A 16,853-nucleotide genomic window follows, 5' to 3' on the forward strand; every position below is an offset into this window, starting at 1 on the left:
TATTAAATCAACAGAATTACACAGAAGAAGAGCGTCAAGCATTCAAGCGTAAAATCTCCCATACAAAATCGCAGTTTAAACGTAGATGGTTGTCTGCGCGTTATTATAAAGATTTATTTAAAAAATAGAATGAAAAGTGGCTTCAGGGAACAATGGAAATTCTCACATCTCAAAGCAGACAATCACAACCAACAAAATCTTTTACAGATTTATCTGAACGCAGCAAGCGAAGAAGAACAGAAGATCTTCGAGAAAATACCAGCGTAGAAAAATTAATATTTGCTACTCAATCAAAATTAAGAACTTCTGGCCTGGTAGATGCTTCAGTTGTACTAAAGGAAATGGTTAAATCTCCTAAGCGTGCTACAAAATACAGGAAAATTTATTCTAGTAACGTACAGAAAGAAGAAAAACAGCTATCAAATATGCAAGCTCTGTCTTTATTTGTTGAAGCAAGACTATCAAGAGAACAATACAATATAATTAGAATGAATGATAAAAAATTATTTCCCTGTTACAGTTTACTTCAGAAAGCTAAGAAGGACTGTTATCCTGTTCGTGAAGCATATATTGTAACAGAAAATCATGTTGAAGTAAATCTGCAAGATGTGTTGAATCACACGGCAACTCGTCTTTTATTATATTTAAAAGAAGTAGTAAATAATTTAAGTGATAGCGATACTAGTTCATTACAATTAATAAGTAAATAAGGATGCGATGGGTCACAACAAACGCAGTACAAAGATTTTTAATAAGTACTGGTTCCGACTCTCATATATTCCAAAGTTCATTTGTACCGTTACAATTAATTTCTTCTACAACTAAAAAAGTAATTTGGCAAAATCCGACACCATCCTCCCCCAGATATTGCCGACCGATACGAATCAGATTTATAAAGGAATCCGTAGACGTAACCAACGAAGAAATAGATTATATGAAGACCAAAATAAATGAATTAAAAGAAACAGAAATCGAAGGAAACACAAATATTTCGATAAAACATGTTTTATTATTTACGATGATCGACGGCAAAGTATGTAATGCTGCTATGAGCATAAACTCCACAATGAAGTGTTTTGTATGTAATATAACTTCAAAAGACTTCAATAATTTAACAAAATAACCAATAGTAAACCCAAACTCACTGCAATTTGGTTTATCTATTTTACATGCAAAAATCAGACTTTTTGAGAACCTTTTACACATATCTTACAAATTAACAATCAAAAAGTGGCAAATAAAAGTATGCAGTGGAACAAAGAAAAAAATACATTCAGGAAGAATTCAAAACTAAAATGGGACTAATAATAGACAGACCAAAACCGGGTTTTGGGAATTCGAATGACGGGAACAATAGCCGCAGATTCTTCGCAAATCACGAACTGTCAGCTGAAATAACGGGATTGATGTTACATTAATATATCAATTTAAAATAATATTACAAGTAATATCAAGCAATCAGAAGATTAATATAGAAAAATTTGAAGCATATGCCATGGACACAGCAAAACTGTACATTCGATTATATCCATGGCACCCAATGACTCCCACTACACACAAAATTTTAATACACGGTTCGGTCATTATTGAGAATGCCATGTTGCCGATCGGACAACTCTTCGAAGAAGCAGCTGAAGCCAGAAATAAACATTTCTGTATATATAGAGAAAATTATTCTAGAAAATTTTCTAGAGAAGCATGTAACGAAGATGTGATTAATAGACTTTTGCTCACTTCCGATCCATATTTAACAAGCATACGAACCCCCCCCCCCCCCCCAAAAAAGAAAACAGCCATTTCTAAAAGAAACAATAAATTTACTTCTTCCCCCTGATGTTACCATAAATGAAGAGGGAGACGAAAGTGAAGACGAAAACGAAGAAGAAAATAAAACTGAAGAAGATGACAAAATCGAAGATGAGGATTACGACCAAGAGTGATAGGAAAATGCCACTTAACGAAAATTATCGCTAAGAATTTTTAACGAAAATTAGTTGTGAGTATTCTAATTGTATATAAAAAATATTTTTAACCTATATATTATTCATATATTGTAAATCAGATTTTATATATTTATTGCCGCTTTAGCAACAATTTTTATAAAAATCACCAACAGCATCAGAAACTAGAAGGTTTACGCTTTAAAATGGTGGTTGTTTCATCAATTTCGGATAAATATTGATGAAGTTATAGAAGTTTAAAGATTGAGGTAATTTTAAAATAGTCGTGTCCGGCTTTTCGGGCCAAATACCCCACTGTGCGACGAGGCTGTGAAGGCCTTTGGAAAGGAGCACGCCCACTTCGAGGTGGTGTGGCCCTCCTTAATGACGGATCATGCGTACTTCAACAACGAATACTTTGTACAAATGCAGGATGCCCACTCCGATGCGAAGTCCCTTATTGCAAAGGAGAAAGCCAGGCTCACGGCTCAGCGACCGGCTCAACAGACTGATTAACCGGCCAAACCATCGACCCAGTCCAAGCTGCCCGACATTGAGCTGCCCAGGTTCAACGGCAGCTACACTGATTGGCCATCGTTCATAGATCTATTCAGCTCTGTGGTCATGAACCGAGAGGACTTGGACGACGTTCATAAGTTTTATTACTTGAAGGGATGTCTTCGTGGAGAGCCGCTCAAGATCGTATCCAACCTATCGCTCACCGGGCCCTCTTTTAGCGCAGCCATCGCCCAGCTCAAGACTGCTCTTGTTTTCATACCTGCGTATGAAAACAAACGTCGTCTCATGCAGCCGCATCTGGACCAGCTCGCGTCTTTACCAGCTCATGGGAGCGGAACAGGTCAAAAGCTTAAGCCAGCTCATCTCGCCGGCCTTGGAGACACGAAATGCCGTGCTCAACCTAACCGAGCCTGGCACCCTCGGTGATTGCATGTTGGTTCACCAGGTGTGCAGGAAGATGGACAGAACGACCAAGGAGAGGTGGGAGTCCTCGCTTGGGACAACCACTGAGTTCCCAAAATTCGATGCTCTGGTGGAGTTTGTCACGGCACGAGTGAGGACCCTCGAAACGCTCAGCGAAGACCAGGCTAAGGCTGCTCAACAGAAACCGGCACCCGCTAAGCAGACAGCTCAACTCTCACAACTTAGGAGACCCGCTCACGCCGCAGTAGCCGCAGCACCAGCTCGTCAGTCCGCTCTGGAAGTCATGTCTGGAACGCCCTTCGCCGTTCGAGTGCTGCGACTGCTGCGGGGATCAGCAGAAGCATGACGCCCAACCAACGGATCCAATGTGTAGAGGTCCAGCGCCTTTGCTTCAACTGCCTGGGAAGACACAACGTCAGATCATGCAAGTCAAATCAAACTTGTAAGCAGTGTCGGCACCAGCACCATACTATGCTTCATGATGGTGGGGTGTTTTACATGCTCCCACCACCACCGAAGCCCAAATCATTGCCGAGCAACGCGCCAGCTCCAGCAAGTTCATCGAAGACAGCCTCCTCATCCGCTCAAACCACCGAGTAGGCACTCGGTGCAGCCGTCAAATCGACAGATCACCGGACACTCTTAGCAACGGCTCCAGCACTTCTCACCACTTCAACGACAGTTCACCAAATTCGCGCACTAATCGATCCAGGTTCCGAAATTTCATTCATCTCCGAAGACCTCACCAGCCTGCTCAACCTTCGGAGACACCGATCATCCATCACAATAATTGGTGTTGGTGGAACAAAATGAACTGAAACTCGCGGTGTGGTGGACATCACGCTGCAGTCAATACACTCACAACAGGCTATTTCAATGCAGGTTTACGTGCTCACAGCCGTATCGACAATCCTGCCATCGTTCTCACTGAGAACTCCGGATTGGCTTCACATAAAAAAATTGAGGTTGGCGGACAATGATTTCTTGACAACACGACCAGTCGACTTAATCATTGGAGCGGATTTCTACGAAAGGATCATCAAGCCAAACATCATCAAGGGCTCACCAACAACACCAATTGCTCAACTTTCCATTTTTGGATGACTCGTCATCGGCCCAGTCAACGAATCACATTCAAATACTAATTATTCACACTTTGCAGTTGCTCACGACGATCAGAGCAATCTGCAAGAGCTGCTCACCAAATTCTGGATCCAAGAGGAGTCATCGATGGACGCTCCAAGCACACTCACACCGGAGGAAGGAGAATGCGAAGCACATTTCTGTGCGACTCACTCTCGTGATCACACAGGAAGGTACCTCGTTCGCATTCCATTCAAGGCACCAGCATCACTTCTAGGCAATTCACACAAGATTGCTCAAAGATGTCTACAAAGTACATTGCGACGACTCTCCAAGGATTCAACATACAACCAGCTCTACGTCGAGTTCATGAAAGAGTATGAAGAATTAGGGCACATGGTAAAGGCTTCAGATCACCAACGGATCGCATCAAAAGAGGCTGAGAACGTTGGGCCTGATGGGGAGATGACCTTGGCACATGATGCTTCGGCATCAGGAGGGTTGAGGGTCTCTTCTGACGGTTCAACACCTCAGTCCTCTGCTCATCTTCAGCCGTACTATTTGCCTCACCATGGAGTTCTACGCCTCGACAGTTCAACAACGAAGCTCAGGGTTGTATTCAACGGATCAAAAGCTACGACATCAGGCAAATCAGTCAACGATTTAATGCATACTGGTGCTAATTTGCTCTTGAATGTTACAGATGTTCTAATTTGGCTTCGCCATTATCACCACATTTTTGCCACAGATATCACAAAAATGTATCGCCAGGTAGCAGTTCACAAGGATGATTGGGATCTCCAGCGAATTGTTTGGATCGATGAAGACCGCAATGTCATTCCTTACCAGCTCACAAGTGTCACGTATGGCACAAAGGCGGCTCCCTTCCTGGCGACACGAGCACTCATGCAGCTTGTTCACGATGAGGGTCATCGATTCCCTCTGGCAACGCCTTCTGCTCATATCTTTGAAGGAGCAGACTCAATCTCGGAACTTGTGGAGGTCGCTCAACAGCTGATTGCATTGTGCATCGCGGGCGGATTTCCACTCGCAAAATGGCATGCGACTCACCCAGATCTTCTACGGGCTGTTTCGTCATCCACACAATCGTCAGCTCCCATATCATTTGACGACTGCACTACCAAATTACTCGGAATTCAATGGATGCCTCAAACTGACGCATTCGGCTTCTCATCAACCTTGACTGATCAACCAAGTAAGTGTTCAAAACGCCTCGTATTGTCCGAAGTGGCTCGGATATTTGATCCATTAGGTTTCGTCTCACCGGTAATAGTGCGAGCAAAAATGCTGTTACAAGAACTCTGGCTACACAAGATCAATTGGGACGATCCACTACCGTCTCAAATTGTTTCACGATGGTTCATCATCAGAGAAGATCTCAAAGGTTTGGCCAAACTGACAATTCCAAGGTGATTCAACACATGGAGCAGTTCAACGGTGGAAATTCATGGATTCTCTGATGCTTCACAACTTGCCATGGCAGCAGTGATTTACATCACTGTTAGCTCGCCGTCCAACAACTCAACGACGTCACTTGTCTGCTCCAAGACAAAAGTTGCACCACTGAAGAGGCTCACCATACCCAGGTTGGAGTTGTCTGCAGCACTCCTATTGGCAAAGCTCGCCAAGTACGTTCAATCAACGCTCAATGTGAAGATCAACGCAACGCACCTGTGGACGGATTCTCAAATCTCGCTCATATGGATCGAATCGCAAGCATCACGTTGGAAGGATTATGTTCGGAACAGAGTCATTCAGATCCAAGAATTCACTCCAAATGCGCATTTGAGGCATGTTCCAGGTACGTCTAATCCAGCCGACTGTGCTTCCTGAGGCATTTCGACAGATCAACTCCAACGACTAGAGCTCTGGTGGAAAGGTCCTCCATGGATGGCTCTAGATCACGATCATTGGCCAGAGGAAAAGGAATTATCAACTCTAACCAGCGAGCTCGAAGTGAGACCCAATGTCTCACTCTTTGCTTCAGCTCAAAAGCTAAGTTATCATTGGGATCTCATTTATAAATATTCGTCTCTTATTAAGCTGTATAGACTGACTGCACGTTTCAGGTTTGCCTCACGGTTTAAGAGAAAGCTCGAAGCTCCACCCGTGATAATCGTTCCATCCTGCGACATGGAGAAAGCGCAGCTCTTTTGGATTCAAGCGACTCAGCACTTGTACTTCGACAGCGAAATCAAGATGCTAGACTCAGGCTCATCCCTTCAGTCGTCTCACCGCCTTCATCGAATCGCAGGGAACAATACGAGTAGGAGGAAGACTCACCAATACAACGCTCAGCAGGGATCAAAAACATCCAGCGATCCGCCCACGGGGCGCTCACCTGTCGAAGATGATCATTGAAGATGCTCACAAGCGAATATTTCACGGAGGGACGTAGCTCACGCTCGCATACATTCGACAACGGCATTGGATCATCGGTGGAAGAGCTCCTGTCAAATCGCACATCTTGAGATGTGTCGTGTGTGCTCGTCAGAGGGGGATTCGTGCTCGTCAGATGATGGGTCAACTACCTCTCTCTCGAGTCACACCATTACGACCATTCGCTCACACCGGTGTCGATTATGCAGGACCAATCACAATGAAAAATTCAAAGGGAAGAGGCTCGAAAACAATCAAAGGATGGATCTATGTGTTCGTATGTTTCTCCTCAACGGCAGTTCACCTTGAGGTTGTCAGCGATTACTCAACCGAGGGATTTCTGGCAGCTTACAGAAGAGGGATCACTCACAAATTGTACTCTGACTGTGGTACAAATTTCATTGGAGCACAGGCAGAGCTCAAACGCCTGTTCACGTCAAGTTCAAAGGAGCACCAACAGATCGCATCGATCCTGTCAGCAGACAACACTCAATGGATGTTCAACCCATCAGCTGCTCCTCACATGGGAGGAAAATGGGAAGCGGTGGTAAAATCGATCAAGTACCATCTAAGGAGAACGATTGGTGAGCTCTTACTAACATTCGAAGAGTTTTCCACTCTCCTCACACAGATCGAAGCGGTGCTCAACTCAAGACCATTGAAGCCGCTCAGTGACGATCCCGACGACATCTCTGCGCTCACCCCAGGACATTTCCTCATTAGCTCAGCTCTCAACACGATACCAGAACCATCACTGCTCGAAGTTTCAAGCAAAGGGTTCAGCACTTCTGGTCTCAGTGGTCTCGACACTACCTGCAGAGACTTCAGTCAATTTCAAAGTGGCATCATCCGTCTCACGACCCCAAGACAGGCTCACTGGTGCTGCTCATGAACGAGCATCTTCCCCCAAGCAAGTGGCCACTCGCAAGAATGACCGAAGTTCACCCCGGCAAGGATGGCCTCACCAGGGTTGCAACTGTGAAGACTGCAACCACTACTATCGTCCGACCTATCACCAAGTTTGTCATCCTGCCTGTTCACCATCAAGCTGACCTCACCCCTGCAAAATCATCATCAACGAGTTCCTGGTGGCGGGCGGAAATGTTAGAGAATCCGCTCAGCCATGATGGCGCTCACGGTCGATCGATTTATCGATCGGGAGTCGCCCATCTAGGTCACCGTGTGAGCAGGGGTCTTCTCGCCGGCTCGCGCGCAACGACGCCATTATCGATCTTCGATTCACCCGTGCAACTCGTGTTCACCGTGCAATTCAGATCAAGCGTGCTCAAGTGTTAATGAACCAGACAATTCAGATCAGCAGTTCACCTAAGCCAGCTCAGAATCCTCAGCAATCGAGCAAGCGATAGGATTCTCAGGTATTGTTCAATTACACTACAAATTAAAAGAACACGTGTGACGCCGACCACGTGTTGATCAAGCACATATTCACGGGTACCATCAAAGAGCGGGCCGAATTCATACAATTAACGGGGCTTATTGTTCATAACCACAGATCACAAACAAATTGTTAAATTCTACGGATCACGGTAACAGATCAATTTTTATCCGACTTCGAAAAGGAGGAGGATACTCAATTCGATCAGTATATTTTTTTTTTTCTGGCTTTGTTCACCGATTACGCCGAGACGGATGGACCAATCGGAACGAAACCTCTTGCATCTGGTAGAGTATGTCTTCCGATTGGTCCTGTTATAGAAACATTTCGAATTTTTTTATACCGAACGGTTTTTATTGCAAAAAAACGGGAAGTTTCTAATCTCAACATAGAATGACTTCAATGATCCTTTAATATATTGTCGGGGGCATGATTCTGAACAACTTTTTCATTATGCATAATTAACGGAAACCTTTAGTTTTCGAGATATTCGTGAAAAATTATTGTTATTTTTTCTGCCTTTGTTCGCCGATTATTCCGAGACGGATGGACCAATTGGAACGAAACCTTTTGCATCTTCTAAAGTATGTCCCCCGATTGGTCCCGTTAAAAAAACATTCTATATTTTTTCATTCCGAACGGTTTTTATTGCAAAAAACGTACTATTTCATGTACGTGCGGTGTATGTTCACCGATTATTCTGATACGGATGGACCAATCGGAATGAAACTTTTTGCATCTTGTACAGTACAATTCCCCATTGGTCCCGTAAAAAAAATATTTTGCATTTTTTTATTCGTAACGACATTTTTTCTAAATGTGCGTTCGCTGATTACTCCGAGACGGATGGACCAATCGGAATGAAATCTTTTGCGTCTTGTAGGATATGTCTTCCGATTGGTCCCGTTATAAAAACATTTCGCATTTTTTTATTTCGAACGGTTTTCATTATTGCAAAATACGTTCTGGTTCACGGAATGCACCGATTGCGATGAAAGTTTTCACATTTCGTAGATCATTCCGCGATGATCCGATTTCCCAAAATTTATGTAATTTCTTATTGTTAATAACTATTGTTACTATAATAAAAAGCCTACTCTTTAGGGTTACCCTCCAAGGAATATACCGATCGCGATTTTTCAAACTTGTCTCTGCAAGTAAACGTCGAATACTGCTCGTTCCACTAAAAAGTGTGAAAGAAAATAATTTTTAACAAAAAAAAAATCCGACTTCGAAATGCACTAAAAAGTATAAAATAATTTCCATTTCATTTATATCTGTATTCCACAGCTATTAATACAATCTACTTAATCATTAAATAGGATACTAAATATATTTCAAAGTTTTCGGAGGCGGCGCAAAATTAAAAATACCCGAACAAACGGTGCTGCCAATAACGATTTGATTGTGGTATGGCAAACTTGGTAATTAATAAATCGTAAGAGAAAAATTATAGGTCCGATTGAAAACATTTGTAATTGTAACGATTGTATGAGAAATTGTCAGCATTCCTGATGGACATGCACTATACTGCAGTTTACAAGAGACCATACTTAAATCGCGCCGCTCACTAGATCTAGAGAGATTTTTAATGACGTGTGTTATTCCCCTCTCCAGCTTGCTTCTTATTATACTTTGCGATCATATAAATGGTGGGCAGAAATATATGACGTACGATAACTGAAAACCGGTGATGATATTGTAAAGTTTCACGATGCAATGAAAATTCTATTATTTTCCGGAAAAAAATGATGTGAACGCAAAGTAAGAAGCAAGCTGTAAAGGGGAATCACACGCACTATTAAAAATCTCCCTAGACCTCAGTAGGTCACTAGAGGCGCGAGTTAAGTGCGGTCACTCGTGAACTGTAGTATAGTTAATTCGTAATGGGTATATTGATTCCCATTGAATATTGTTTACTTGAAATTATCAAATGGGTCATTTGTCACTGGTTGCCGACACCTGAACTAGGATCTTCCTAGTAGAGGAAAAGTTTTTAATTTTGCGCCGCCTCCGAAAACTTTGAAATATATTTAGTATCCTATTTAATGATTAAGTAGATTGTATTAATAGCTGTGGAATACAGATATAAATGAAATGGAAATTATTTTATACTTTTTAGTGCATTTTGAAGTCGGATTTTTTTTATGTTAAAAATTATTTTTGTAATCTTTGTATTTGTGTGTTCAACGAGTAACCGTCAGATCAAAGTGTTCATATCTGTGTCTTATTCACTGACTCAGATAAATCAATTTGTAAAAGCCCATCCAGTAAGTGTAAAATTATTTCCGGCGCAATCCTTCCGGGACCTCCATCAATCCCGAACAGGTGGCTTCAGAAAGGCACTGTATAACACTAAATTAATGAGGATTTTTTTTAGTAAGTATATTTTTCATTGTTATATGTACTGTACGGGTCTGACGAGTTGGCATCCGAAACCTATTATACGTATAATAGAACCTGAACAGTGTGTACATATCTGTATACAATATTTATATGATTATATAATTATATATGTATACGTATATGAGTAGATGCGACAAAGAAAATTCCCCGACTTGGAAAATTCACAAGAACCGAATTTGTGGCAAATTTTCAAGAAGTGTTACGTTCTTATAAGCAAACTGCAAGAAATACACGTAATGCTCTTGTTAATATGTAGAGGAAATCGTCGCACAGGAAACGAAATGAACGACTTTTATTCCCAAATGACGATGAAGACAGAAATTCAGATATCGAAAATGTTACTGCTGATAATGATACTGATTAACATTGAAATGTAAATTTTAGTTTCTTAAAGTGTATATAACTAGGTCTGTTGTCCGCTTCGCTGCTAACACAATAATGAGCGCAACTCGTATTCGGTAAGGGCTAATCTGCCTTGATGAATAACTTATGCTGCTCAGCATATTTGCTGCTGAAGAATCTCTCCTCCCATAGTAATAGTTGACACATTCATTTAAATCTTCTTATCTCCTTTATTGACCTAAATTTGCTAAGTTTCTTAATCGTTGCAATGCCGGGCGCTTACGGTTCCATCCGATATGATTGTTGATAGAAGTTAACCGTGTTTTAGGGAACGACGGCTCGATCACCAATCCTGCCAAAGAGCGAACGCGCGAGAGAGCAACGTATGTAAGCCCTAGTCCAAATTCCGAATTGCCAATATCAACTACAGCACGATCAACTGTAATTCCTTGAGACTTGTGTATGGTTATTGCGTAAGCTAAATCAAGCGGAAATTGTTTGCGGGTGCAAGCCGTAGTTCCTTTTTTGTAACTAACCGTCTGGGGAAGAATAGGTACCAAACCGTTGAAAATAGAAGGACCATTGTAGTTATCGAAACGAATTAATACGCAGGCTGGGAAGTCGGACAAATGATCATCGGTATCAGTTGACAGATAAATTACGTCAGCGACCGTTCCTAGCGTGCCGTTGCATAAACCTTGTGCAGTCCATAAGTTTTGCGTAAGCATGACTCGGCAATCCGATGCTAGCCACAATGTTGCTGGAAGGCCTTGGGCGTCATCGGTTGAACCAGAGATTGCTGTGACGTTATTGTGCTTAGCACGTATTATCGCTACGGGTTTATTCAGTTGGCGGAGCATATGCTCATTATATTCGATGATGTCTTCCTTTTTTGCTTTCAAATGGATGCATCCACTGAACTCAGTGAAAGAACTCCTAACGTTTGACGCAAACCTTGATTGCAGGAGATCGTAGTCATCATCGGTCACTTTGCCGTTAGCAATGTTGATTAACGTCTTGCGATATGCTTCTTGTTCGACTCCGACCTGTCTCATTATCTGTTTCAGCTCGAAAACCGTATTAAATTTTTCGAACAGCAGCTGTCCTCTGATTGCTAGCATGTTGGACGATTTAGCAATCCCCAGCAGTGATGTATCACCGACTGGCGGCAGTTGATTGAAATCACCGAGCAAGTACATTATAGCGCCACCAAATTCCACCGATTGATTCTCCGGATATGCCTGTCGTAACCTCTGATCAATTGTAGCAAGAAGCTTCATTCCAACCATAGACATTTCATCGCAAATGATCACTTTAATTGTAGACATTTTATCCTGAAAATTACGTTCGCTTTCCCCCGTTAGATCTGGCATTGCACCACCTCTCGAAAGCATCAAGTGAAAAGCGGAATGAATTGTTGTTCCGTTGATATTGTTGGCAGCCATGCCTGTTGGCGCTATGAGCAGCACGGAGCCAGGTCCGTGTATTGATTCGACAATGGTGACCATTTTGCGTATCAGGCAAGATTTTCCTGTTCCAGCTGCTCCTTGCACAACTGTCAGCTTTCTAGTTGTAACTCCTACCAGTTGATTATGCAGATGGTTTATCACATTCTGCTGTCCCGGATTTAGATCCAAGTTGTCACTGGTTGCAAGTTCGCGCTGGCACACATAATTTTCTTTAGCTTGTCGGATGAAATTGATTTGGGCTTCCAATCCTGGATAGTTTCTAATGATTGCGTACCATTCAAAATCTCGATCCTGATCTCTGTATCCAAGCACAGTGTCAGTTACTGCTTCGTGTGGAAATGCCTCGGCTATGGCCATCCAGTCTCTTGGTTCATTTTCCAAAGCAGGTATGTCGTCAGGATCATGTGGTGAAGTGTTGTTTTCATCCAGTTCCCAGACAGTTATGTTAGCTGCAAAGAATGACTCTTTCCAAGAATCACAAGTTTTCAATTCTTCCACAGATCTCCATGGTTTGTTTAGCAATAGTTTTTGTTTGTAGATAATCTCATCTTTTTCGTCATCAATTCCTAGTGGATACTTAGGTAATACCTGAAGCACACGCATTTTTCTACATTGTTGAAGTTGGTTGCGTACTGCATTGTATCTCGTTGCGAATTGACTCAAAGTCATGTCATTCGTCGTCTCTGGTCTCGTTCGATAGCGGTCGAGAATTGATTGATGTACAAATTGATCAGAGTCATCCAGAGGTATCAAATTGAAGTCGTCAAGTCCAATATATATTTTGACAATGTGCCTTGTGCAATGATATAATGGAATACCAGCCAACAAATGCATGGCCTCGCACGATGATATATCTCGAAGCCCTACTATTTTGATGAGCATCTTAGAAAATGCCTTCTGTACGGGATCATCAGGATGACAGTCGACGAGAATGTTGTTGAAGAGGTCCATGAAGCTCTGCGATTGTGGTTCACTTTTAGATGCATACTTCGATAAGTAGTTTAGAATTGCGTGCTCCGATGTAATTACTTTGCAGTCTGTATTTGCACGCCATATTTGGGCCACAAAGATGTTGTGGTCATTGAGTAAAGCATCATTTCTTCTGGGTGTATACTGCCAAATACCTTTTTCGTCTTTTTGAAGTGTCGATACATCTTGTAGTGGCTTTGGAAAGTTGAAACGGCAAGTCTGTACCCGGCGATTGGATTTTAGACAGTACCTGGAATGATTAGTATGTCTTTGAACTCTGTTCAGCAATTGCGACAGTTGGTGTGTATCATATAGTTGTAGTTCAGTATGTTTCAATCGAGAAGGATGTACTTCAGCTGGAGGCTCATTAATAAGCGGATTCGTGGCAGATGTGAGCGAATCATAGAACTTTTTATGAGTTTCGATCTCCTCCTCAAAACAGTAATCGAATGTCCGTACGTCGGGTGCGTTTTCGAGCCAGAGAATGGCATGAATGTGAGGGCTACCACGATGTTGGTATTCAAACCGGTACCAATAATCAGCGATATTTAACTTGATCTTGAGGATTTTCATGAAGATTTCAACCCTCTTCGAGAAGTATTCATCGGCCACCAGCGGATTTTCGTTTAGTTTTTCCTGCATAAGACGTGATAGTTGAGCTTCGGTCATGCCTTCTATCTCTGTTGAGCTGATTCCAAAGTGTCTCATCATGCAGGGCCACCAAAGATCAGCTGAGCTTAGTGTTAAGAAAAGAGTTGGAACTCCAAGCTGGTTCACCATTGCTTGCAATTCTAGTCGTCGTTGATACCAATAAGTTGAAGTTCCTCGAATCTTGGATCCCCAACTCAACAACTTTTTGAGTATAGCTGGGTTGCGAATCAATTCTGTACGTAGTTGTTGTATACTGCCGGTAAAATCATTCTTTTTGCAAAAAATTGCACTCTTTATCAAAGCTTCGTGGCGTTGGAGTGTGTTGAGACAATGGAACCTAAACCGACAGTCATTTGCGAAACGTTTATCTTTGTAATGCATCAGAAATTCACACCATTCAGAGTATTGAAGTTTTTGGTTTCTAGTGAAGTCGACAATATCTGCCTGGCCATCCGGAAAGAGATGAGGAAAAGCCATAGAGATATACCCTTCCGTTCTGAACTCATTAATAGGCGTTGTAGAACTCGACGGCCATTGTAGGGTTGACCTGATTGCTTGTTCTTGTCTTTGTTGGATTGTTATTGGTACTGCTGATTCAGTTATATCAGTTTCGTCAGGTACATCTTCGGTGAAACCACCTTCGTTTAAAAAGCGAATCTGATGCGAAACATCACCATCTTGGGGAAGCGACGCAACATGTTCCATATCAATGTTAACGTCAGAGTAATGTGGGTTGTTGATTTTGAGCCACTCGAGTGCTTTGAGTACCTTATCGCGTCGCACTTTGAAATCTCTATGGCCAGAAACCCCGTCACGCTGGACAATGAGGACGTTTACATCAGCTGGCGTCAAAGGTAAGCGTCTTGTAATTTCGGTGATGTCTTGTTCCACATTTATAATATTGTTGCGCCGGGGAGTGGAGCTCGCGCTTTCCATAGTTAAATGAATACACCAGGAGCAAACTAGACTGTCTATATTTCAGTTACACAATTGGTTTTGCAATAGATCCGTACAGTTCGGCTTCCCGATACAATCTGATATTTAAAAAGACGCGCGGTTGTCTAAGAGACCTCAAGCATCCGGTGACGTGTTTCCGCTCGAAACAAGGGATAGCTTCACGTTATGACTCGACGACAGCTTCGGACGGGGCAGTCGATGGCTCTTTCGATACATCAAGAAGCGGTCGATGCGTCGAAAGAACGGGAACTTCTCGCCGTCGCAACATTGCTCCCCTCCTTCAATGAGCGGTCGACCCGACCGCGGGCATCTTCATACTTGTAACCATCTTCACGTAGGCCGATCAATAAGCCAAATCAAGTCATAGTCTTTAACCTCGGGCTGTCAGTCTTCCATGGATGCTAACCTCTTCTTTAATACCTCTGCCTGAAAGGAGGTTAAAAGCAAAAGCGTAACAGTTACCTAAGTGGCCCTCTCAGGCAGCTAACGTCTTGACATTCGTCTTTCGTCCCAGGGGAAAACCACTCAAAAACCCTGAGCAAGACGCCGGTTCAGTGCTAACAAGTCAACTTAGAAACCGCTCCAATTTCCTATTCTTCTTTCTTCGATTTCCAATTCTTCTTAGCACTCTTCTTTCTTCGAGGAGGTCCCGACAGTTCCTCGCCCTTCCTCTTGATTCCTGGGTCTTCACGCCTTCCTCTCGAAGTCTTCTCGGATGAAGAAATTCCAGTCCAACGGGTCCACTCTACCGGGGGATGCTCCCCAGCCATCAAGCAAAATCTTTCCTCGATGGACTGGTGGTCCGGAGCATACCACAACTACGCAGTCCGATGACCAGAACCCCGAATACAAAAATCAAAATAAACGGGACACCGGCTGAGGGGATGCCCTCTTCCTCCGAAGAGAACAACACTTCCTCCATCGTTTAGACACGCGTAGCCAGCAAGTTTACCGTGGCCGAAAGAAACTTCACCCTGGCTTTGTGCGACGAAGCGTCTTCTTCTAGGTCGAGGACGTCAGAAACACCCTCCTCAGTCTCCTATTCTTGATCCTTCCCTATTTAGGTGTTTCTTCCCCGTGAATGTTCATATGGAGCCAAACGATTCACGTGAACCACCAGGATTTTGTCTTTTCCGCACAAATTCGCATACGATGACGAACGAATTTGTGAATCTCTTCAATCTTCTTTCTGGTTTCCTCGATGTAAACAGTTTCTTCTTTATGTTCCGAGGCAATAGTTCCTCTGAGCAGATCCAAAGGCAAACGTAACTCTCGTCCCATCAGAAGCATTGAAGGACTATTTTGAGTAATTTCATGTCGAGAAGAACGATAGGCCAATAAAAACGTCGGAATCCACTCATCCCAATCCTTTTGATGTTCCGCCACAAATTGGGATAAATACTGCATCAAGGTCCGTATCAACCGTTCTACGAGTCCATCTGACTGAGGGTGCAAGGGAGTAGTTCTCGTTTTCTTTATCCCCAAAATCTTCATCAACTCTTTAAAGACAGTCGACTCAAAACTGCGACCCTGATCAGAATGAAGCTCCAACGGTACTCCATGCCGACTTATCACCTCCCTCATCAGGGCCGTGGAAATTGTCGTCGCCTGCTGGTTCGGAAGCGGAACCACCTCTGGCCACTTCGTGAAATAATCCACCACAACCAGCGCGTACTTGTTTCCAGAAGAAGACCTTGGTAAGGGACCAACAACGTCGAGCGCGATCCTCTCAAAGGGTGCCCCTACGTTGTAGACTTTCATGAGTCCTTTTCCCTTCCCCGAAGGACCTTTCTTCGCCGTACAACGATGACATCGACGACACCAATCTTCCACATCTCTTCGGTGACTAAGTCAGACAAACCGCCGTCGAACCTTGGCCAAGGTCTTACGTATTCCGAAATGTCCTCCAGAGGATGCATCGTGGCACTCTTGCAGAACCTCTTCGACTTTACTCTTCGCTGTTCAGAGTTCCGATTGTTACCAAGGATCGATCCAGAAAATTTAAACTTGAGCCCGTGTCAAGTATTATGGGGCACTCCTTTTCTGCGACGAATCCCGCGACGCAGGACAAAACATTTCCGGTAACTCTTCGTACGACGGGGGCGAACAAAGGTGAAGCCGGAGGGTGCCCCTCTACGCCGACTTCTTCCCGTTTCCCTTCTTCGTTGAAAATTCTTCTTTTCTTTTTTTTTCGGACAATTCCGCCACATATGACCCTTCTCCTTGCAATTCCAGCATTCCATCTCCTGTCTTTCAAGCTTCCGTTTTACCGGTCTTCTCATTTCTCTCCTTCCGGAA

At 43.1% G+C, this 16,853-nt stretch overlaps 3 protein-coding genes across 3 annotated transcripts; 2 read left to right on the plus strand and 1 right to left on the minus strand.

The window, feature by feature from the left end:
• The first annotated feature begins 3,224 nt into the window (after positions 1 to 3,224).
• On the plus strand, positions 3,225 to 5,399 carry LOC114881195. Its single transcript, XM_029197899.2, has 2 exons — positions 3,225 to 3,438; positions 4,045 to 5,399. Exons 1-2 carry the CDS (start codon positions 3,225 to 3,227, stop codon positions 5,397 to 5,399), a joined length of 1,569 nt encoding a protein of 522 aa, XP_029053732.2.
• A 1,105-nt stretch (positions 5,400 to 6,504) lies between these two features.
• On the plus strand, positions 6,505 to 7,257 carry LOC123989276. The gene has a single exon (XM_046290003.1). The coding sequence runs from the start codon at positions 6,505 to 6,507 to the stop codon at positions 7,255 to 7,257; it is 753 nt and encodes a 250-aa protein (XP_046145959.1).
• Positions 7,258 to 10,739: 3,482 nt separating this feature from the next.
• Positions 10,740 to 14,303, minus strand: LOC123989277. Its single transcript, XM_046290004.1, has one exon. It carries the CDS (start codon positions 14,301 to 14,303, stop codon positions 10,740 to 10,742), a length of 3,564 nt encoding a protein of 1,187 aa, XP_046145960.1.
• Between the last annotated feature and the right edge of the window lie 2,550 nt (positions 14,304 to 16,853).

This window comes from Osmia bicornis, unplaced genomic scaffold, assembly GCF_907164935.1.
Source record: "Osmia bicornis bicornis unplaced genomic scaffold, iOsmBic2.1, whole genome shotgun sequence".
Classification (NCBI taxonomy): Eukaryota; Metazoa; Arthropoda; class Insecta; order Hymenoptera; family Megachilidae; genus Osmia; species Osmia bicornis.